This window comes from Choristoneura fumiferana, chromosome 22 (assembly GCF_025370935.1).
Source record: "Choristoneura fumiferana chromosome 22, NRCan_CFum_1, whole genome shotgun sequence".
In the NCBI taxonomy this organism is placed as follows: domain Eukaryota; kingdom Metazoa; phylum Arthropoda; class Insecta; order Lepidoptera; family Tortricidae; genus Choristoneura; species Choristoneura fumiferana.
Window position 1 is genome coordinate 2,580,152 of NC_133493.1, and position 23,521 is coordinate 2,603,672.

At 36.1% G+C, this 23,521-nt stretch overlaps 1 protein-coding gene across 2 annotated transcripts; it reads right to left on the minus strand.

Annotated features, from left to right (window-relative positions):
• Positions 1 to 2,434: 2,434 nt before the first annotated feature.
• LOC141440118 (chymotrypsin-like elastase family member 2A) lies at positions 2,435 to 23,521 on the minus strand. 2 transcript variants are annotated; one of them, XM_074104588.1, is made up of 6 exons: positions 22,897 to 23,521; positions 11,694 to 11,823; positions 5,653 to 5,762; positions 4,297 to 4,455; positions 3,405 to 3,522; positions 2,435 to 2,632 (listed from the first exon to the last, which is right to left on the minus strand). In XM_074104588.1, the coding sequence occupies exons 1-6, from the start codon at positions 23,458 to 23,460 to the stop codon at positions 2,442 to 2,444; spliced, it is 1,272 nt and encodes a 423-aa protein (XP_073960689.1). In that variant the 5' UTR covers positions 23,461 to 23,521; the 3' UTR covers positions 2,435 to 2,441. The 2 variants fall into 2 exon arrangements, with proteins under 2 accessions (XP_073960689.1, XP_073960687.1); XM_074104586.1 differs by lacking the exon at positions 22,897 to 23,521 and adding an exon at positions 18,997 to 20,232.

Below are 23,521 nucleotides of genomic sequence, written 5' to 3' on the forward strand. Positions count from 1 at the left end.
TGTAAATCATTGTAAATTGGTATTATAATAAGTTTGAGTGTATTTTGCCCATATATTGTACAACACTGGCCACCCCACTCACGATTGAGTCGTGAGCGCTGCGCATGCGATTAATGAAATACCGACTCCGGTAAATTTGTATGCTGATGTCGCTCCACTTCCGCGCATATAAAAATTAGCCATAAATTGTATGGAAGCGGCATCCGAATAGAGGTTTCACGAAGTTTTTTATTTTCATGAATTATCCTTTTCGTTCAGGAAAGTACAGATTATAACATAAATAATAAATAAATATCATGGGACACTTGACACCAATTGACCTAGTCCCAAACTAAGCAAAGCTTGTACTATGGACACTAGGCAGCGGATAAACATACTTATATAGATAAATACATACTTAAATACATATTAAACATCCAAGACCCGAGAACAAACATTCGTATTATTCATACAAATATCTGCACCGGCCGGGATTCGAACCCGAGACCTCAAGCTTCGTAGTCAGGTTCTCTAACGACTTAGCCATCCGGTCGTCGAAACAAAAGAAAAATGACAAATAATACATTATAGCAAATATTTTTAGACTAATAAAATAATTAAATATCATGGGACACTTGACACCAATTGACCTAGTCCGAAAATTAGCAAGGCTTGTACTATGGATACTAGGCAACGGATAAAAATACTTATATAAATAAATACATACTTTTTGTATTATTTATTTACTCAAAACTATAAACCTCTGCCAAACTGCATAGCAGTTTGTTGGCAGAAAGTTAATATATATTAAACAAACATCCGGGTCACGGTCCCGATCCATACCGTCGTATGTCCTAAAGTCAAGTGCCATACCAATTTTGTCCTAAACGCTCTTGACATATCGTTCATTAGTCATAAAGATAATGTTTCTTATGTCCTAAGAGTCATAAGCCATAATAATAGATAAAATAAGACTAATCCTGAATTTGTCTGCTTTATGTTTTCAGCTAATTCGCTCTAATGCTCTATTTTGCACGCTCATTAGAGCAGAGTATGGTAGAATGCAATCATTATTCATAAAATCAAGTTAACCAAATTCCGAGGTAAATCATTTCATTTCAAATTTGTACGCAACGTTACCTACCTACCTCTATACCTAATGCTCGACGAATACGTATATAATATTTTTATTGGTTGATTGATCGAATGTTTCGTGTGGGAGTCCGACTCAAATTAGACCGAGATTTTTATTTAACAGTTAAGAAATTTCACAGTATGCGACGTCATTTACCGGCCTAAAATAGACAAGACTCTTCCAGTATTCATAATTCCGCAATCTTAAACATGGTCATTCACAGACTTGTAGGTAATAATATATTTGCATGTTCTTTGTTCATTATCATTACAGGTAGTTCCACCAGAGTTGAAGTGAATGATTACACACACAGCTGCAAAAAAAACTGATTGCCCAAAAGGAGAATCATCATCATCATCATCATCATATCAGCCATAGGACGTCCACTATTGGACATAGGACTCCCCCATAGACCACCAGTTGCCTCGGTTGGGAGCGGCTTGCATCCACCGCGAACCCGCGACTTTAACAGGTCATTCGTCCATCGTTGGTGGACGTCCTACGCTGCGCTTGCCGATCCGCGTTCTCCACTCGAGAACCTTTTCGGCCCCAACGACCATCTGTTCTCCGTGCTATATGGCCTGCCAAAAGGAGAATGAATAAAACGAATGAGTAAATGTCAAAATCCTGCTGTCATTACAAGACATGACATATTATGTTCTTGTGTGCGTGACCTCAACTCTAGTGGCACTACCTGTACTACTAATGAGCATTCATTAGTGAAATAGAAAATTAAGCTGAATTCACTTAACAATAAACCTTCAAATCATTATTTTAAAAAAATCAGTCCCCCTAAAACTTATAAAAATCACATAGCTCCAGCTCAACATACACAAAACGCCTAACAACACTGATATATGATGCCTATCAAGGCATCGACACAGCTCTTGGAAATTTTATATGTTTCTTAGTGCTTATAAATATATATTGATCTGGTATCGGTTAGTTTTATCTTTATTTCCGATGCAGCAGGCGAGCAAACGTGCCTTGAATATCAATATATTCCAATAGTAACAAACAGAAAGATGCGTAAACATATAAAATTGTGTACAAATTCTTAGTTTCCATGGTTTACTCTTGTTTCTGCCATGTTTCAAATGTTGATAGCATTTTTTATTACATTAGCTTTGGCAATGCACTTTACGTTTTCAGATGGCTGATATTTTTGTCGGTCTCGATCTGTGTGTTGGACTCATTTTTAGGGTTCCCTACAACGGAACCCTATAGTTTTTCTATGTCTGTCTTTCCATCCGTCTGTCTGTCTTTACTTTTGTCTGCAACTTAGCTTAGAGACTATTAGTGCTAGAAATAAAAAGGTAGTAGCTTATTAAACTTTATTCATTTCAATATTATCCATGATCCACTTGTAATAATGGCTAATGTTCGTAAAAGTAACATTTTTGTTGAAGCAAGCTCCCCGATTGGTGGGACTTCCGGTGGTCAAACCTTGGACACTCCATTCCGTGGCATTGTGTCTTGCTACAAACAGACCGCCGTAACTCGGGCAGGTTGTGATATCTGCAAAGTTGTAAAAAAATCCGTAAAATGTGCATTCTTTTATATTTGTTATAGTTATTATGGTATGTTAATAATTATTTGCTGATTTAAAGTAAACCATTACTAAGTTGTAACACTTAAATAGGGTTTGAATGTATAATTATATAAAATTTTAATTTAGGAGCAACGTGTGTTTGGGTAGCATTGCCTGTGAATCTTATTTATTTCATAACTTATACTTTAAATCTTTTAGAGCAATTCTAAAATCTAACACCTTTTTCAGTAGTACTATGCTCCCAGTGACAATCATCTTAGCCTAATGCGGAGTGGACAGTTTAGCCTGGGAGCGAGGTCGGAGGCTCTAGTTACTTCTTTCAGTTACTTTGTCTTCTTCTTGAACTATAAAACCATTACACATACTCGACCAAAAAAAAATCCCAAGCTAAAATCGTTTAACAGTCACTGTCAATGACTGACAGCGCCATCTATTATTTTCTATTTAAACTACTACGGATGGCTTATAGATCATTTGTCATAGGATAGGAGTAAGCTGTCAATTAGTTTAATGTAAATGGTATTTAGTTCTCGGATAGCCCCCGAGGTGGCGCTGTAATCAAACTAGGATAATTTTGTATCAATTTATTTAAGTTACTTTTTGAATATACATCATCGAAGACACACGCAAGCTCTCATTTTCCGTCCCTGCACCTGCTATACCCATCCACAACGTAACAGTCACAAAGCCTTATACGATACGGCACATGCCAAAAAGAGTGTCAAAAATAATACAAACCGTCTCCAAAAACGGCACAGAACGTGGTCAAAGCGTCCGTGTTTTTTTTACATGTTTTGCTGGACTCTTTGTCGAAGTATATCGGTGTGAGTTGGCCGGTCACATGCCAGCCTGTCGTCTGAAAAACAACGAGAAAAAGTAAAGCTCACAGGCAAAACATGATTAAAAATAAAAGTAGTACTCGACGAACTGCTAAGCTACGTTAGTGGTTTATCGTCACATGAGGTTGTTCTAGAATTTTAAGTTCTAAAGTAATGTTCGAGTGCTTTTAGAATTTAAGTAAATACTTTTTAAACATTTTGTAATTAATGTAACACCCAACAAAGTAAACGTAAACAAAGTAAAAGTAAACCCTATTGTACACGGTTTTAGAAAGAAAGAAGACATTTATTCACTAACACAGAAGACACGCATATACAGCAAAATTACACAAATAAACCAAAAAAAAAAGGGAAAAAATACAGAAAACACATGAAAATAGTCTTAATACATATGCACAATTTTGTGTGTTGTTTTAAACAATAAACGTTTTAAAGAATTGAAAACATATTTGTTAAGAGGGTGCTTCTATAGCATTGAAGAAATATTTCCACAAGATTAAAAAACTAGTTTTTATTAATTGTAATTTGTAAACCAAAGTTATGTACATCATCCTAGTCATATGCTTCTATTATTAAGTGCATGTGCTATGTAAGTTCAAACACAATCACTGTATTGTTCATGAATAAGTAAATAAATAAATAAATATTTATTTATTATAAAAAATGCTAAATGATATTTGTAATGCACCATTAATTTTCGGCGAAAGAAATGCACCGAACTGCATAGAAACTGTAGCTAAAATGTAAATGTATTAAAGATGATGATAATGGTGCGATTATTCAAGACTTACAGCAGTTTGAACGGCTTCAAATTCATTGTCACTTATCAACGGCACGGGTTGTATATCGTCATTAAAGGCTATAGGCTCAGCTAGGACGATGATTGCCAAGTCATTGACAACTTTTCCTTCGTCAGCGGTGAAGTTTTCGTGAAGCTTAACTGCTTTAACCTGGAAATAGGGAAGAACTTTTTGAATAACACTTGCCTTATCTTATTTCATCATCATCATAATCACATTAGTCGTAAGATGTCCTCTGTTGGACAAAGGCCTCCCACAAATAATTCCAGTTGCTTTGGTAAGAAGCAGCCTAATCCACCATGAACCCTCGTCTTTAACCAGGTCATCCGTACATCTTGTTAGTGGACGTCTTACGCTGCGCTTGCCGATCCTCGGTTTCCATTGGAGGACTTTTCCGCCGTAGCGGCCATCTATTCTCCGTGCATTATGGCTTGCACTTCAATGAGTTTATTCGCTTGGCCATGTTGGCTTATTCCCCTATTGTAAAATAAAACTGATCACTAGGTTACAAGCATTTTATGATTAGTTTTTTGGAGTCTTTTTTTTATTTTTTATTTCAACTCCAAATTTGTTACTTTTACGGGTATCCCGTGAAACCATATAAACCATATACCAACCAAACCATGGTTTCACGGGATACCCGTAAAAGTAACAAATTTGGAGTTGAAATAAAAAATACAAAAAGACTCCAAAAAACTAATCATAATTTGATTGCTTAGTAGCGACATCTCTTGTCTGGGTGAGCGGTTAGTTCCGAAAGAGTGTGACGTCTGTCGACGAAACATATGTCGCTAGTGCTGCTGCTTAAGTAGCATAGTAGAAATAAGCAACTTGAGATATGTATGCATAGGAAAAATTCGTGTCTAGATTCCTGTCCAGCAGTGGTGTAGGGGTTATAGCAAGCAGCACGGATTGCTGAGGACCTGGGTTCGATTCCCAGTGCTGGTCTCTTTTTCTGGTTTTTCTGTGCATCCATGTCTCAGTTTGTATTTTTGATACAAGCATTTTAACAATAAATTAATCTTTTTGATAATGACAGCATCAGAAGTAAATACTGTAATTCACAAATGCTGCAATATAGAGAGTATAGTCCAAGTAACCTAGAAACCGAATCGCGTACCTGGGTCGAACCATTTCGTTGCAAATGTTAGATTGACACTCCATAAATGATTAAGTGAAATTTATTGTGAAAAGGTTCCCACCCACTACACGATTCGATTCATTCGACTTTACAACCCCGTCTTACAAAAACTTCAGACCACTAACATGCTATTGATATACACTGGCCAATTCCAATAATTAACGCTTCTAGAAAGTACTCTAATTTGGTTTTAAATAGCTAATTACCCGTAAAACTTTTTCGTTGGGTCCATTTTCTTGGAGAGACCGCTTCCCGAGTATAACTAATATATTTTCAACATCAACTGTCACGTTTTCTCTTAAGATGCAGCGTGCAGCTGTAAATAAACAACACAACATAATACTAATATTATAAATACATACATGGAAAATATATACAGAAGGACCGAGCCGAAAATCAGCGCTGGAAATTATCTCCAGCAAATACTGAGTCCGGTACATATTGCCAAGAGTAGATATTAGTGTTTTTAACCCCCGACGCAAAAATAGGGGTGTTATAAGTTTGAACGCTATGTGTGTCTGTGAGTCTGTCTGTGGCACTCTTAAACGGGTGGCCCGATTTGAATCTGGTTTTATTTGAAAGCAGGTTTTCTAGCGATGGTTCTTAGACATGTTTTATCAAAATCGGTTGAGCCGGTTTTGAGATATTGAACTTTGAAGTGACAATGTCGGGGTTTTCCAACATTTTGTTGGTTATTAAGTTTTTGTTTCTTTTAGTTCTTTTATTTTTGGAAATTTAATTAAAATGGCAATGGCGAAGTGCTAGAACCGATAATATGGCGGCGTTTCATGATATGCCTAGGAATTTCATGATCTGCCTAAACTGGCCAAATCATGAAATGGCGGCGCTTCATGATATGCCTAGGAATTTCATGATCTGCCTAAACGTCACTAGGCAAATCGCTAAACGGTGAGTTTTTAACGATATGGCGGATGTCCCTGAGCCAATTCATGAAATGGCGGTATTTCACGATATGCCTAGGAATTTCGTGATCTAGCGGATTTTACGATCGGCCGCCGACATATATACCATTCCACATTTTGACCGATTTAGATGTATTATTATGTATTGAAAAACCCCTGACATTTCAAAGTTCAATATCTCAAAAACGACTTAACCGATTTGAATGAAACATAGTTAAAAACAACCACAAGAAAACCTGCTTTCACCAAAAATCTCATCTATATCGGTCCATCCGTTTGAGAGCTACGATGTCTCAGGCAGACAGACATTGGCGTCAAACTTATAACACCCTTCTTTTTCACTGGGGGTTAAAAATCCTTAATTTGCCTCCAAAACAACGTAACAACTCTACATTTAGATACAATCGCGGCAGCTGAACGACGCAACGGTAATATTCTAATTCCAGACGCTCCATTATCGCGATCGGCAAGTGCCATTCGCAATTTCGCTTCTTACGTTAAGATAAAAAAACTTTACGAAAATAGAGGGTTCCTTGTACCAAACCACCATCTTGCTCGCTAATGAGGGCTATCGTTTTTTGTCTCACTAGATGGCGCACTGTTGCGTGAGGTTTTTAAGTATGGCTTTCAAAGTCTGTTTTTACGGGTGTGAAAACAAAGTTTAGATTAAAATCTTATTTAATACACCTTAAAACCATACCAGAAAAATATCGAGCATGCCACAGTGTTGCATAGTCCCCGTTTTGTTCGGAAAAAGGGAGGACAAAGGTTTTCGAAAGACAAAACTGTCTCAAAACACAGACATTCATTGCCCCGGAACGCTTATTTGCCATAATTAATTTAAGATATTGCAAAATATTCACAAAATTACTCTAATTATAAATAAACCCGCGTAGCTCACCCAAAAACTATGAGATTTGACATTTCGGGAGACCTCACGCTACACTAGCGCCTCTAGCGGTGAATTCATACGCGATAGCCCTCATTCTGCCGTGAAGCAACGGTGCTTGCACTGCTGTGTTTCGGTGTGGAGAGCAAGACAGCCGGTAAAATTACTGGCACTTGAGGCATCCCATCTTAGGCCTCTAGGTTGGCAACGCATCTGAAATACCCCTGGTGCTGCAGATGTTTATGGGCGGTGGTGATCTCTTACCATCAGGAGACCCACTTGCTCGTTTGCCATCCAGTCGAATAAAAAAAAACTAGCTTTCATAAAATTACAGAATTGGATATTTTCTCAGGCAAATGGAATAATATTATTCTATTTAATGCGACAGTTAAATTATCAGAAAACATTGAACACGACTTTTTTTAATCTTTAGTGAATCAAACTAACAATTACAAAGATAACCTAACGTAACTAACAAAAAGTTGGAAAGCCCCCGATTTTGTCACTTCAAAGTTCAATATCTTCAAAACGGCTAAACCGATTTTGATGACACATGTCTAAGAACCATCGCTAGAAAACCTGCTCAAAGTCAAAGTCAAAATATCTTTATTCAATTTAGGCTATTGACAAGCACTTATGAATGTCAAAAAAAATCTACCACCGGTTCGGAAAAACCTCTGTTGAGAAGAATCCGGCAAGAAACTCAACGAGGTATATTTTTTTCAAACAGATTTACAATATTATTAAATGATATCTATTCATCACAAGTATTTAACACAACTTTATTTTTAACACAGTAGGTTCGCTATTTGAAGGGACCGCTAATGCGGATCGGAATTATTTCCAAATATCCCTATCCATGATATAAATATACTGCTATTTATAATACGCCTTAGATATTAATGTCTTCTTGACAATAGAACATAGCTTTATTATTGTTATTATTAATTTATTTCTTTCTTTGATTACTTGACATTGATTTAAGATGAAGGTTTCCAATAAAAATGGTAAAAACATAACTTCACATCCCCATTTTCCAAACATTTCTCATTTTTACAACGAACGCAATTGCGAAAATGTATCCACACCTCGAGAGTCCATCAAATTAAAAATACACAACATTTTTACGGCAAACAGATTCACATATACGTGGCAAGCTTTAAAAAATCGCAGCACCGACGTCATTAAAATAAAGTACTGATCCACACGCATCCCTGAGGAGCAGACGTTTCACATGTCAAGTACCAAGCATCATATTTTATTTCCAACTCCTTGCAACCAAGTTTGTTTGCCGATGCCTCAACCCTTAAGTAGCTCTGGTCATAAACACCAGTTATTTCAATCTCAACCTTATGTCCACGTAAACGAGCACGTTTTGGGATTTGAAAAACGCAAGCCTAACTTTGTAAATTACTTGGCAAGATAACTATAGGTGCATTTGTTTTAGTCGTTACTCAAAAAGACCGCACAAATCATGCGATGTTAAGTCAAACGGTTTTTGGAACAAATATGGACATTATTTTGATTTTCGTGAGTTTCATTTTTTCTGATGAATTATGCGCTCGTGCTTGGATACGCTCGGGGGCATGTTGAAGGTATGGTGGTTTTATATTTACGTGCGAGTGCTCTGTAATTTTCTAACTACATGAAGAATAGATAAAACTATAAATATGATTGGTTTTTTGGAGTATTTTTGGAGTTGAAATAAAAAATACAAAAAGACTCCAAAAAACCAATCATAATTTGATTGCTTAGTAGCGACATCTCTTGTCTGGGTGAGCGGTTGGTTCCGAAAGAGTGTGACGTCTCTCGATGAGAGCGGAACATAGATGTCGCTAGTGCTGCTGCATAAGTAGCGTAGTAGAAATAATTATTGCTTAAGCAACCTGAGATATGTATGCATAGGAAAAATTCGTGTCTAGATTCCTGTCCAGCGGTGGTGTAGGGGTTATAGCACGCAGCACGGATTGCAGAGGACCTGGGTTCGATTCCCAGCGCTGGTCTCTTTTTCTGGTTTTTCTGTGCATCCATGTCTCAGTTTGTATTTTCGACAAAAGATATTTTCTTCTAATATATACAATTCTCGGGTCAAAAATGTTTGTGACCAAAGTCCTTTGAAACGGCTTGCCCGATTTTTATGTTTTTTTTTGTATATTTTCGGTAGGTCTGAGAATAGGATATAAGGTTGAAGACCAAAAAGTTGCACACCGTTAAAGCTGCTTAAGGAGGTAGTAAAAATTTCCATTACCTTTTTGCATTGTGACTCGAAAATTAATCATACATTTGTATGGATAATTTTCGTGTCACAATGGAAAAAAATAATAGTAATTATAAATACCTGCTAACGCAGCTTTAACGGTGTGCAACTTTTTTGTCTTCACCCATAAACTATTTTCACACCTCTCCTTCAGAAAAGTAACTTTTCCTCCCTGTCGACGGATAATTTTCGTGTCACAATGTTGAAAAAAGAATATAGTAATTATAAATATTTTCATCTTGCTAACGCAGCTTTAGACTCGTACGCTCAGGATTCTAAGAATCCTACATTTGGATTCTTCACCTATAAACTATTTTTTATACTTCTACGCGGACGGAGTCGCGGGCAACAACTAGAAGATATATTTATATATATTATATTAGCGTCTGGTTAGGTTTGATTCCCGGCCCTAGTCTTTTTTTCACGAATTCATCTTCATATTCATTGCATCACTAGTCGCAACCAGTAACCACACATGCAATTACCGCTCTAAAAACCAAACAAACCACTTTAATTACTAACCAGTGCTTAATTAAAATGCCAGAAACATCCCTTAGTAAAACAGCTTTTATGCGCAATAAAACATGAAAATTTAATTGTTCCTTTTGATAAATCAAATCCTTAGTTACTGGCGTTTTACGCCCTACTTTAATTTTATTACTTGTTCTCTTGTACTAGTAGCTAAACTATAAAACTGATTAATTAAAGTTGATGTGTTTGGAGTGAGCTTTACTTAATACTTTTCAGTGGCATAGATAAACCCACTTTCCTCTAATGCGCATTTTCTCTAAAAGCGCATTTTCCGCAAATACAGTGTATCATCATCATCATCTCAGACGTAGGACGTCCACTGTTGGACATAGGCCTCCCCCATGGACCTCCACTTACAGTTACATCTACCAATTGCATACGTTTTTATAATAACATTTTGTTTGTTTTATCGTTTTTTGGCTCTGTGTCACTAATTTCACATTCATATTGTTGTATAAGCCGTTGGTTCTCCTTTAATAAATAAAAATACAAAAAAATATTACCAATGAAACGGATACAAAATTCAAATCTATTGCCAAGTAAACTAACATAAGGCGTGTTTTAAGATTAATGATTATTATGATGGACAATAATGGACATGGATTTTGAAATAATTCCGATCCGCATTGGTGATCCCTTGGGTACTTCAAATAGCGAATCTATATACTGTGTTAAAAATGAAGTTGTGTTGATATATCACTTAAAAATATTGTAAATCTGTTAAAAAAATATACCTTATTGAGTTTCTTGCCGGATTCTTCGCAACAGAGGTTTTTCCGAATCGGTGGTAGAGTTTTTTTTTGACATTCCTAAGTGCTTGTTATATCCTAAATTGAATAAAGATATTTTGACTTTGACTTTGACTACGGTCGGAAGCGGCCTGCATCCACCGTGAACCCGCGGCTTTAACCAGGTCATCGGTCCATCTTGTTGGTGGACGTCCTGCGCTACGCTTGTCGATCCGCGGACCCCGTTCGAGAACTATTCAGCTCCACTTTGAACCACGTTGAACGTTTTGCTTTTCAACAATTATGCCTTTTTGTTGCTAGCTAAAGGTTTTGTTATTATTTACGTCATAAATCGACACGCTCTTAAAAAAAAAAACAATTAAAAGCCACCATAATCAAAATTTTCGAATGCAAATATTGAAAGAAAGAAAGAAAAGTTTATTTTGGCTCCAAAATGTACCACCTAAAACTAAGACTAGAACTAGCACTAAAACTATGTTACTAGGTGACACGGCAGGATACCAAAAAGGGTCTCCACTCAGCATGTGTTGCCGCACATTATGTGCAGTAACGCTGGTTTTCTGTGGAGCCCAAACGTTAAATAAACATGTATGCATGAGCCAGTTCCTTTGCCCCAGTCAGACGGAGAAAAAAAAATTAAAAAAAAAATTAAAAAATTAAAACCATAGACAAAGGGAGAAGTGACGTGGCTCAGTGTAAAAGATAATAATACTTATACTGCTGTCGTGGCAACAAATAATTTTTAAACATTTTCTTTTGCGATGCGATGCCTCCGACAAAAGGAACTGGCTGGCAAAGATTATAATTTACACCATTTACATATTGATCAACACGCGTAATGCGTGTAATGCGTTTTTTTGGCTTTACATGTTAAAGACTCAAAAAACATGGTACTTACCAGTTAAAACAACTCTTTCGGACAACACGGCACCGTCGCAAATATAATCAAATTGATTGTTTTCATTGTTTTTAATGAAGACCGTCGCTATCCACGGGAACACCGAGTATATTCCATTGGTTTCGTTCACCTGTAATTGAAAACATGCTATTGAAAATTCAGTTCGCATTTACGTATTAAATACCTGTCGTTGAACATGATAATATTTCTTTTGTATTTTGAACACTTAAGAGCGTTTATACCTGCTGAGCTGGCAACGTTGCATTTTTGTTAGTTTTTCTCGATTATTCCATTAAAGTTGAATTAAAATTTAAAATGTTGTCTGATAGAACACTTCTTAATATATAAGTTAATGTGTCTACTCCAATGATTATTCGTTATAGACTTTTATTTTCTTTAAAAACCGTTAATAAACATTAATTTCGTTTTTAAAGAATTTAATAGTCAATCTCGAATAATTATTGGAGTAGACACATTAATTTATATATTAAGAAGTAATCTATCAGACAACATTTTTAATTTTCATTCAATTTTATGGAATAATCGAGATAAACTACCAAAAATTCAACGTTGCCAGCTCAGCAGATATAAACGCTCTTAAGAGGCCTTGAAGCCGCAGGCTCGCGATGGATGCAGGCCGCTGCCAACTAGGGTGGTTTATGACCAACAGAGGACGTCCTACGGTTGAATGATGATGTAGAAGCCTTCTAGAGTTTTATGGGTGAGGCCAATGTCCAACAGTGGACGTCCTGCGAAATAACGATTATGTGCCCTCTATCCGACAGTAGGATGCTGAATTGAAATTTCAACACATTTAATATTCATAGTTTCTCAAGGTATTCTCTCTTATTAGCCTCACGCCCGTTTTTACGATCCCCTTAGACAACAATGGCCGTTCCAGGATATTTACAGCCATTAACGGCCGCTTCAGGATTCTGCGTAATCTTGATTTTAAATTTAATACCTTTAGGAGATAAAATGTTGAAAATATGGAAAATTATTGGTAATAGCGCTGCTTTTGATGTGGTAAATTGATGTAATGAATAGTGAAGTAAAATATTTGCTGTCTGCCTAGATTTGGGTATATTATTGTGTGTGAATATACGTAGACATAGCATTTGCGTTTCAAAAGTCCTGTTCAGTAAATTATAAATTCAATGAAAATTAAAGTAAAAAAATTCTAAAGGAAATTAACTCCTTAGTTTTTTACCATCAATGCATTACAACGACTCTTTATTGGTCACCACATTATATTAAGCAGTACATAAAACAGAAGTAAATAAAAAAAAACCTTAACGACGCCTTTGGCGGCCTTATCGTTTAAAAGCGATCTCTTCCAGGAAACCTTTACAATACAAAAAAGTGAGGAATAGATTTTAGCAGATGTTTCATTAATAGTATTTTAAAAAACTAATAAATAATACCTACAGCTAAACGAAAGCAGTGAATAGCTCTAAAAATACGATTTCTAAGTAGCTCTATTGTATCGTCGCTGATTTTAAGCTTCTTTTTTCAGGCAGATTATCTTTAGGCGGAAATTGAAAAATTACTTATCATTTTTTTTCTCTTACTTCTGCTATAATATTTGAACAGCCAATCACAATCTCTGTTTAATGAATTTCCGGTTAATATAAAATCGTCTTATAAATTTAAAATGTAATGAAAGAGGGTAAGACAGTTTCACGCACCTGGCTATGTTTTTTTTAACTACTCAGTTGTGTTCAAAAAATATTGCCTTTGATCACATCCAATCATAGAGACGAGTAGGTTAATGAAATTGAGAAAGAGTTTTTCCTAAAAAAAACCCTCTTACGCAAGCTTTTTTGGTGATGATATTTTAAGGGATTCCTTTATCTTGCATCATATCGATGGTCCGAAAAACACTTTGAATAACACTTATCGCAGGAACATTTTAAGTTTTATTTAAATGTAATGCATTTTAAGAAAAACGGTCAGTCGTCGAATTTTACGTAGTAGGTAAAGTATAAGTTCCGCCGAATTTATCATGGCAAAATCGTAACATAGCTAGGGCTTGCAATATTAAATGATATTGTAACGGATGACTCACGTCTTAAACCGAGTTTAGCTCGACATGTTTCGGGCTATTTCGTAGCCCTTCTTCTCAGGAGCACGCGACTCGGCGGCTGCCGCAACACGCACACTACGCGCCACCGCGTGTTAAATACTCGTGCTGCGTCATCGGTTAGTGTGAACGTGCCTTTACGGAGCGATGTTGTTAGTGTTGTGTGCTACCCTACATTAGACATTGACAATAAAAATGACGATAAAAATGCGGGTAGTTGTTCGCTGGTGCTAGTTTCGTCAGGCAGTCGCGCGAGCAGAGCGGTGGCGCGTAGTGCGCGTGTTGCGGTAGTCGCCGAGTCGCGTGCTCCTGAGAAGAAGGGCTACGATATAGCCCGAAACATGTCGAGCTAAACTTGGTTTAAGACGTGGGTTATCCGTTACAATATCATTTAATATGAGCGAGTCTCACGGTAGTTTCATGTTCAAAAAGGGCTTGCAATATTTGGCCGTTTTCATTATTCGAATATAAATTAAATTAATATACATACAAAAGTTGAAATGTGTAACCTATTTATTTACTTAATTACCTTACTTATTCACACATTTATTGCTACAAATACAAAGGGAAAATAAAAAAGTCACCGTTATTTGCTTGTCTAGACAAGTGACACTTCACAATGTTTCGATTTCGACAAAATACGATCAAATGATGATAGAACTAGAAATATTTTGTTACACGCGATAATCTGACACCTCGTTGGCGTCTGTCAGTCAAGTAAGTATAAAGTTGTCTAGACACCTAACCTTGTTGATATATTGCTAAAGATCCAACTGTAACCTGAGCCCATCTTTATCTTTAAGACTTCAGAAATACTATCTGCCGTCTTGTGGCCAGCTTTCTCTGAGTAATTTCTGTTTCTGAGACCAAAAGTTGAATCTTAATTTTGACGAGTCTGTCTGTCAATCAGCTATAAACAAGCAAATCGTAACGATAACAACCTTCGTAACAGGATACGTCGAGACAAAGCCCGCCCGGAATTACGAAATATTTATGAAGAAGGAAAACGTACGAAAATAGGTATCTTCGTCACCTGCAATTCAATTGAATGATGGATGTGAAGTTATCAATGAAGGCAGACTTGACACCCCACACTTCAGTCTACTCGTGACCACGGCCACTGTTATGTAGTCGAAACGTCGAGGTAAATATTACTCGTTTGTTTAGCGTGATAAGTCCCGTTTGTGGTATTTTGATTTTTGATTTTTCTCAATCTGCACTGGACCCACCAACAAATAGCCAAGCGAATAAGGTCGTTGAAGCGGTAATGGGCAGGCCATATAGCACGGAGAACAGTTTGCCCCTGTGGGCGAAAAGTTCTCGAATGGAGACCGCGCATCGGCAAGCGCAGCGTAGGACGTCCACCAACGAGATGGGATGACCTTGTTAAAGCCGCGGGTTCTCTGTGACTACAGGCCACTTTCAACCGACGCAACTGATGGTCTATGGGGGAGGCCTATGTCCAACAGTGTATATCTTACGGCTGACAATAATGACGATGATGATGATCATGACTGAACCCGCGTATAACTTACAGCCCAACCTCTCAATCTAAGAAGAAACCTGTGTAGTAGGACGTACGTAAACCGGAGATGCGATGACGATACAGCTGAGCAGAGAGCATACCTAAATCTTTGTCTAATGCGATCGAAGCGTATTGCGTACAAGACCCGTCTTATATTGTTGTTTTACAATGCAATCGTGACAACATCTTTCTTTTTAGCCGCTTTTTTGGGGGTAGCAATAAATCGAGTTGTTTTCAAACAATACGTCAGAGGCGTGTGTGGCTAACAAAAGTTTTTCCACTAATTACGTAGCCTTGAGTGGTCGTGAGGCCGCCATTACTGCGCAAGCGACGTGCGCAATGGATGCGGCATATAAACAGGCCCTGTACTACGGAGTGCAAAATTCGAGCTTTGCCTCTTGCCATCCCGCTGACGGTTATATTATTTAATACGAGAGTGAGAGGGACGGTACGATACAATCTTCGATTTTCGAATTGCGTAGTGGCCCCCCTGGGTTTATCAGAGGGGCACACTTAGAGCGTCACCTGGTTTCGTAGACGACAGCACTTCTCAGTCAGAATGATGGAACACAACCGTCAAAAATGTGTCAAACGTGAGAAATTTAACTCTTTCAGCTGTCTGGCTTTCGCAGAAATGGTTGCGTTTTTTACTTTTCTTAGTTTTTTGCTAATTTTGTTAATATAGTTTTGTAAGATATTTTGTTCTTTCTTAGCTTTGTTGATATTTTGTTATTAATAATAAACATGAGTGATGAAAAAATAAAGAAAGTGCGGGTTGGGAGTTTCACACACACACCACTGAATATCTTCGCAAATGTGTTCAGGTCCTCACGATGTATCGCATGACCGTAAAATTTATGGTAAATTTAAAATTTGTCACACCTAAATTCTGAGAAAGTCAGCAACCCAACAACGAACATAACTGAGCTTTTATAAATAAACTAGATTTTACACTTAGAATTTTGCCGCATTCACCAGCGCTTTCCCACATCCCGCCGTCCTGAGCTCCCTTTGTGGGGTGATGGATGGCTAGGCAATCGCATGACGTGCCATTGGTGCTACTATTTATTTATTATACCTAAGTAACACGTGCTCGACACTGCTCTTGTCATAATTTATTTATGAAAGAACAGCAGAAGCTAGAGGAATATCTGGAAAAGAAACACGATAATAGGGATTCATTGTAATAATTAAAAATTTGAAAACTCACACAAATTCAACTACTACTACAAGTTCTTGACTTTCTTGCTAAACTTTCATGCTAAAACGGGTGGATGCTTTTACAGAAATATAAAAGATATTTAAATGTGCAAAATACTAAGAAGCTGCTTTTTATCCCGACAGCCTTCAAACAATTTAAAACAACAACAAAAACAAAACAATAACAAAAACAATTTAAAACAAAACAAAAAAAACAATTATTATTATTTATTTTTTAACAATTTTAACAGTCTAGAGACATCAATTTTTGCACGGATGTTTCTTACTAGTTTGTTACACATCGCTAATGACAATCCGGATGTAATTTTTTGGACAGTTCCGTGGAAATTCAATAAAACCCGGGAAGAACACTTTTGAATGATTCACGGTTGTTTATATTAAATGTATTTGCTGATTAATGATTTCCCAAAACGTTAACATCCACCTTACAAATTCTTTAGGTTTTAAAAATTTTGGGAGCTCATTAATAGTAATCACAATCTACATCCCATCCTACTAGTATTATTTGAATGCGAATGTTTATGAGTATGTGTGTATGTTTGTTACTCCTTCATGCTTAAACAGTTAGATTTGGATGAAATTTGGTATGTAGATAGATGGACGTCTTGAATAACATATAGGCTACTTTTTTTCCCGATGTTCTCACGGGGTTGGGATAAAAACTCTAAATTTCAACGGCTGGGTTTAGAGTCATTTAATGTTTATTTTAGAGTCACGTTAATGAAATAAATGTTGTCATTTTTGAGACTTTACATGAGAATTTAGTAAAATGTAGAAATTTATCGTATCTAATACAGCGGGAAAAATCTAGTAACAAATTTTAAATCAGACAAGTCCGATTTAAATAACTGTCGGTTTGCAATTGATATTTCTTCTTCGAGATATTAAGTGGATAAAAAATAATATATTATTCTAGACGTTATTGACAAATATGAGTAGCAAGCATCACTGTCAAACGCGAGAAATATAAATGGTTAGCACCAATAGAAAATTGTTTTTCACGCCTATAGATATCTTCCCGTATTTTTGTAAGAATGATTGATTTGAATTCACATCGGCTGCCCACAAAAAAAGAGTGGACACACGGATCTGCGAAACGATGAGCATGAAAATTTAGATATGAATGTCACATGCACCTTTTGCAGCTAATTGCTGATACTGCTGCTAAATATATATCAGAATTTTGGGTTTTGAATACGAAACAGGCGTGATCGTCGATATACTCGTAGATCACCATCATGGAACTAATAATAAAAGCAATATTTAAGTTGGTTAAGTTTAGATTTAGTAACCCTTAAGGTTCAGGTTCTGGCAGAATATCAGCGTTGCGAAGCAATTCGCGACATCGTGCTAAGCCAGATTCTCTTTTTGTGTCCATTCTGCTCTTTTCGCTTTTGTTTTGTATGTTTTTGGTATTAATGTGACCAAATAAATATATTTTCTTTCTTTCTTTCTTTCTTTCAATATTACTATCGTTTACTCTTCCAGAGCCTATTATTTCCCGTTTCTATAAATAAGTACACATATTTTATTTCGTAAAAGATACTAGTTACTTCTACCCAGCATCGCAATGTAATATTTTTTGAAGAAAAAACGCTAATAAGCCCTTTTTCGAGCGAGATTGAACTAGAAAAGTAAAAACGTAGCTTTTTAACAACAGGTGCCTTGTCATCATTAGCCATAGAACATTAATGAAAATGGTGTTGAACTAGATTTGATTTCTTGTTGTGGTAGTGCTCTGATATCTAAAGTAATTTTAAGAATATGTTCCTGCTTGCACTGATACACAACTACTACATGCAAAAGAAAGGGGAGGGGGCTCATTAAGTGTTTACTTATAAAATATCTGTGTGCATTTAACAGAGCTCTTAAAGTTTTATTCCTAGTATTATCAGGACTTTTATGACTAATGTCTGTTTCAAGGTCATTGTCACGCGCAGTGTGTCCCTAAACAAATGCGCAGAAAGCCATTATTACTTTGTTCCTTTTGCATAAAACATTTCAAGTATTCATATTATTTAAGTAACGAAATACGACGAGGCTTAAGCGTAATGACATTTTCATACTTATGCTAAGTTGGTGACTTGTCTAAATTAGGCCTCCCATGCCACATAATATTTTTATTCACTATTTTGAAAACTTTAATGTCCATTTTTTTCTATTTTCAGTTTTCCTATTATATTTTTATTTTTAAATTTTACCGAAGCTTGAATATCATGAAAACGTATTGTCCTTAATTTTTAACGATTTATTTTTTGTTACAAAAATATGAATCTGTGTGGTGATTGAGATGTTTAATAATGTTCTTATATAATGCGTGGTGAGGTTAGTTAATCCTGAAATATAGTACTGTCCGTTAATGAGATAATAATCAAGGAAATGATAATAATATATTCGGAATTTTAATTGTATGGTAGTCAATATGGACCAACCAGCTAATTAATTTAACATCTAGCTTGATATCAATGTATTACCTCAAGAGATTTTATGACTGCTTCAGTAGTTGTAGGTATGTATGTTGCTGGAGTGTATTCAACGTCTTCGTTTGTTGTATCTTTGTATAAATCAATATAGTCGATTGCAAGATAATCTGTTGTATTGTCATCAACAACAACTTCATCAAATTCGTACTCCGAAGCGATAATTTCATTTTCCTGTACGTTTTGGTTTTCTATACTCTTTATTTCCTCTTTTGTAGAGAAATCTGTGGCATTAGTCATATCAGTAGAATTTGTTCCAACATTTAATTTTTTACCTGTATTAATTTCGAAATAAGTCACATTGATAGGTGACTCAAATGTTATTTTGTAATTATATGCCACTGTTTCTGGTATATTTATGAAAATGTTGCTAGCATTTTGGCTTTGAATACTTACAGTGTTATTTACAAATGTTTCAGTTACATTTAAAGGTAGTCCATAAGTAACATTTATTTGATCAAGAATAACCGTTGTAAAATTTAAATTATCATATCCTGTATTTAAGTTGCCAATTTCAGGTAAAATTGATTTGTTATCGAGATATTCCTCGGAAAGAGCCATTTTGATAGAATCGTTAATATTTGTCAACACTGTTTCATTTTTCACATTGTTTATTGTGTCATAACTCGTTTCAACAGTAGTTGATACGATATTAAAACCAGTGAAAGCAATAGGCATTTCAGTATCATTTTCATTTTTCTTTTGAATTTGTTTCGTTTCTGTTTCATTTTCTTTTAATTCGAGTCCCATGTGAAATAAAACATTTTCCGCAATACCATTAGTGTCATTAACATGACCAGTTACTTTATCAATGATATTTGAATGTTTGATTTTATTATCTTTTGAATTTCCATTATTTTTTATTACCTTGTCATTTAATTTGAACGTCTCAACATAAATTTCCGTTTTATTTCCAATATTCTTTGTAAAACTTGTTTCTATCGTTGTTTTAAACGTATCTTCTATCAAATGTGAAATATCGCTCAATAGGTCTCCTGCGGCACTTATCACATCAGGAACTTCAATAGCTTTGACTGTATTGTTTTTCTTGTCCTCTGTAAGTAGGTTACCGAACCAATCACCAATACATTTAATAAAGTCATCACAATCACTATTCACTTCATTTAAATTAAATAAAAAAACACATATCAATATCAAATTAAGTTTGAAAAACATTGTTAAAAACGTCTTCTCCCTGACTCGAATTACAGATGAATGTAAGATGATGCTTCGTCAGATGACTAGATGATTGTATCCAATTGAGCTTTAGCGTTGAAGCTTTAGAGCTTATTTTTTAAAGTTTTCAAAGTACAATGGTCACGAAGTCACCTTGAGACTGTGGTAACTGACTTTGATAGATTGACTGTTAGACAATTAAAGAAGATAATGACCGATTTTATGAAAGCTTGTAGCATGCATGCCCGCTGTTATTTATATGTTATTTACAAGACTTAACACGCCGTTTTTGACGCCTTAATTAAAGTAGATAGTTGAATTGAAATTCCGGGGTTTTACTAAATCTTCATGGGAATTTCTATAAATTACTTCTTATATTCCATTAACGTTGCAAATCCTAGCGGTTGAGATTTCGAGATTTTATTATGATTGTTATATTTGCAATATTGATTACCTACAAATAGACTGCAAAAAAATATATTGAAATTGTTTCTCAACTTATATTTTTAATAAAAATATTGCTAATCCATAATTAATATTATAAATGAGAAAGTGTGTTATGTGTTTGTGTATATGTATGTTTGTATGCTTGTCCGTCTTTCACGTCGAAACGGAGCGACCGATTGACGTGATTTTTGGTATAGAGATAGTATATAAGCCAGAGAGTGACATAGGTTTCTTTTTATCCCGGAAAAATGCACAGTTCCTGAGGGAACAGCGCGCGATAACCGAACACCACGCGGGCGAAGCTGCGGGCAAAAGCTAGTCACTAATAAAATCATAACAGCATTTATAATATTTTTTCAAAAACTAACCCCTCTTCGTTACTCTTAAATTGAAACATCTTTCTTACTTAGCCATTCAACTTAATAAATATAATAACATGACCAATATCGCAACAGACTCTCAGCCTATTGCCGCCATTGTAATTACGTGTGACGCAATGAAGATGTTTCCTCACGATTGTTATCAGTTGACCAATAAAAAGGTGTTGATTTCGTAAACAGACATTTTACCCACATTAAAAGTACCAGTTACATTAGTAAGGCATGTAAGTTTTAGAATCAAGTAGACAAATGGATAAAAGAATTGGGTAGTTTACCGAGTAAAAAAAATATTTTTCACTTCTCATGCTCGTAAAGTTCTTGTTTACGCTGGATCTAGGCGACATAAAATGGCTTTTTATGCTCTATTGCATAAAGTAAAATCTTCGTCTAAGATCAAGGTAATGAGGTGTCAACAGTCACTAACAAAAAAGTCTCTACATATTTTTTGTATTTATATAAAACTAAAAATCAATGAAATCAATGAACATAAAACAAAAAAACTAAAAAAATACAATTATATAAGAAATAATGCATGAAAAATAAACGAACATAGAAAGTGAACAATTTTATTGTTTCCATTGTTGCTATTTCATTCCCTCGCAATCTAAGTGAAGAGCAGAGTATGAAACTCGAGCATTAAACCCATTTTCTCTTCGACGTGTCTATCCACCCTCACCGTACCGGCTCGAGTGGCTATGCACGTCTTGGATAAAATGGCTCGTTTTATGCTCTTGTCGTACAATCTACTAAACTTATTCAACCTGTCAGTTATATTATCAGAAAATAACGCACAATCAAACAAAGTATGATGAAAAAGAAGCAGATCAAAGTTCGGCAGTGGGGCCCACGAAATTGAAACTGGCTAGTTCATCATTTTTCATTTAGATAACGAGGAAAAAAACGTGACCAACATTTTCTGATAATTTACTTGCATGATTATTTATCTGATTAATCTGAATTGTTAATGATCATCATCATCATCATGTCAGCCGAGAGACGTCCAATAGTCGACATAAGCCTCCCCCAACGCTCTCCACTCTGACCGATCTTCAGGTTCTCGAATGGCGTCCGCGGACCGGAAGACGAGTTGTCGGTAGGCCTCCAATAGGATGGAGCGATGACCTGGTTAAGATCGCGGGATCGCGGTGGATGCGGAAAGCACAAGACCGGAATTATTAAGGATACTAGTGCCTATTATACGCAGTTTTTAAGTCATGAATATCATGAGTCATTGCTTGAAAGCAATAAATATAGGTCGGATTTAGTAGTAGCAGTCCAGTGGTTTCAAGCGAGGGTCACGAGTTCGAAATCAGGCTCGCGCCAGCTCTGAGTTATTCGGATTTATAATGCGACATAACATTTGAAAATTATCATGAACTTTGAGGTGAAAGAAAACATCGCGAACCTGCGCAGAAATTCAATGGTGCGTGTTAAGTTCTTAATGCACTTTGGGCCCACGCTGCAACACTGCCCGAGCCTTCTCGTTCTGAGAGGAGGCCTGTGCCCTGCAGAGGGACATTTGTAATTTGGAATGAATGTGATTCGTTGTACTTATATCTAGGTATATTTCCTACTTCGTGGCCTATTGCGTTAATGTGTACAACGTATTTTTTTCGACTGGATGGCAAACGAGCAAGTGGGTCTCCTGATGTTAAGAGATCACCACCGCCCATAAACATCTGCAACCCCAGGGGTATTGCAGATGCGTTGCCAACCTAGAGGCCTAAGATGGGAGACCTCAAGTGCCAGTAATTTCACCGGCTATCTTACTCTCCACGCCGAAACACAACAGTGCAAGCACTGCTGCTTCACGGCAGGATAAGCGAGCAAGATGGTGGTAGCAATCCGGGCGGACCTTGCACGTGACAATAAAATGATATTAAATACTCACATTTACATTTTCGTTCTTGACTTCGCTACCGTCTTTTGTTTTGTCATCGCTCTGAACACAATCATCAGGTTTGAAAATGATTTGAACGTCCTTCGAATTAGTCTTAGTTAGTTTGTCTTCGTCAACTAAATCACCGGCAAAACCTTTAGTTGTTACTTCGAAATCGAAATTATCGTCGTTAATCGCTTTCTTAATTTCAAAACTTATCTTCATTTCTTCGACAGGTATCTGCCTTTTTCTTCTTTTATTTTCGGCAGCATCATTTAAAAAATCATCGAAACTCAAACCGAGATAGTCATCAACTGTAGACATGTCTTGATAATCATTAATATCCGTCGTGGAATACATTTCAGTTGTAAAATCAACTTCATCGACAAAAACTGGATTGAGTTCAGAAATCGTAGGTATCCTTCTTATGGTTATATTAGCATTTATATAGTTGTAAACATCCGGCCAAAACTTCGCACTGTACAAAAACGCGGATATTATAAACAACATCACAAAAAGTATTAATAAAATCAACAGCCGTATTATTAGCTTCATCAATTGTAGGTTTAGCTTCATCTTGATCTATTGTGTTATGATTCGCTGTAGTTCTTATGAGTTTGCGATTGATACTGAATAA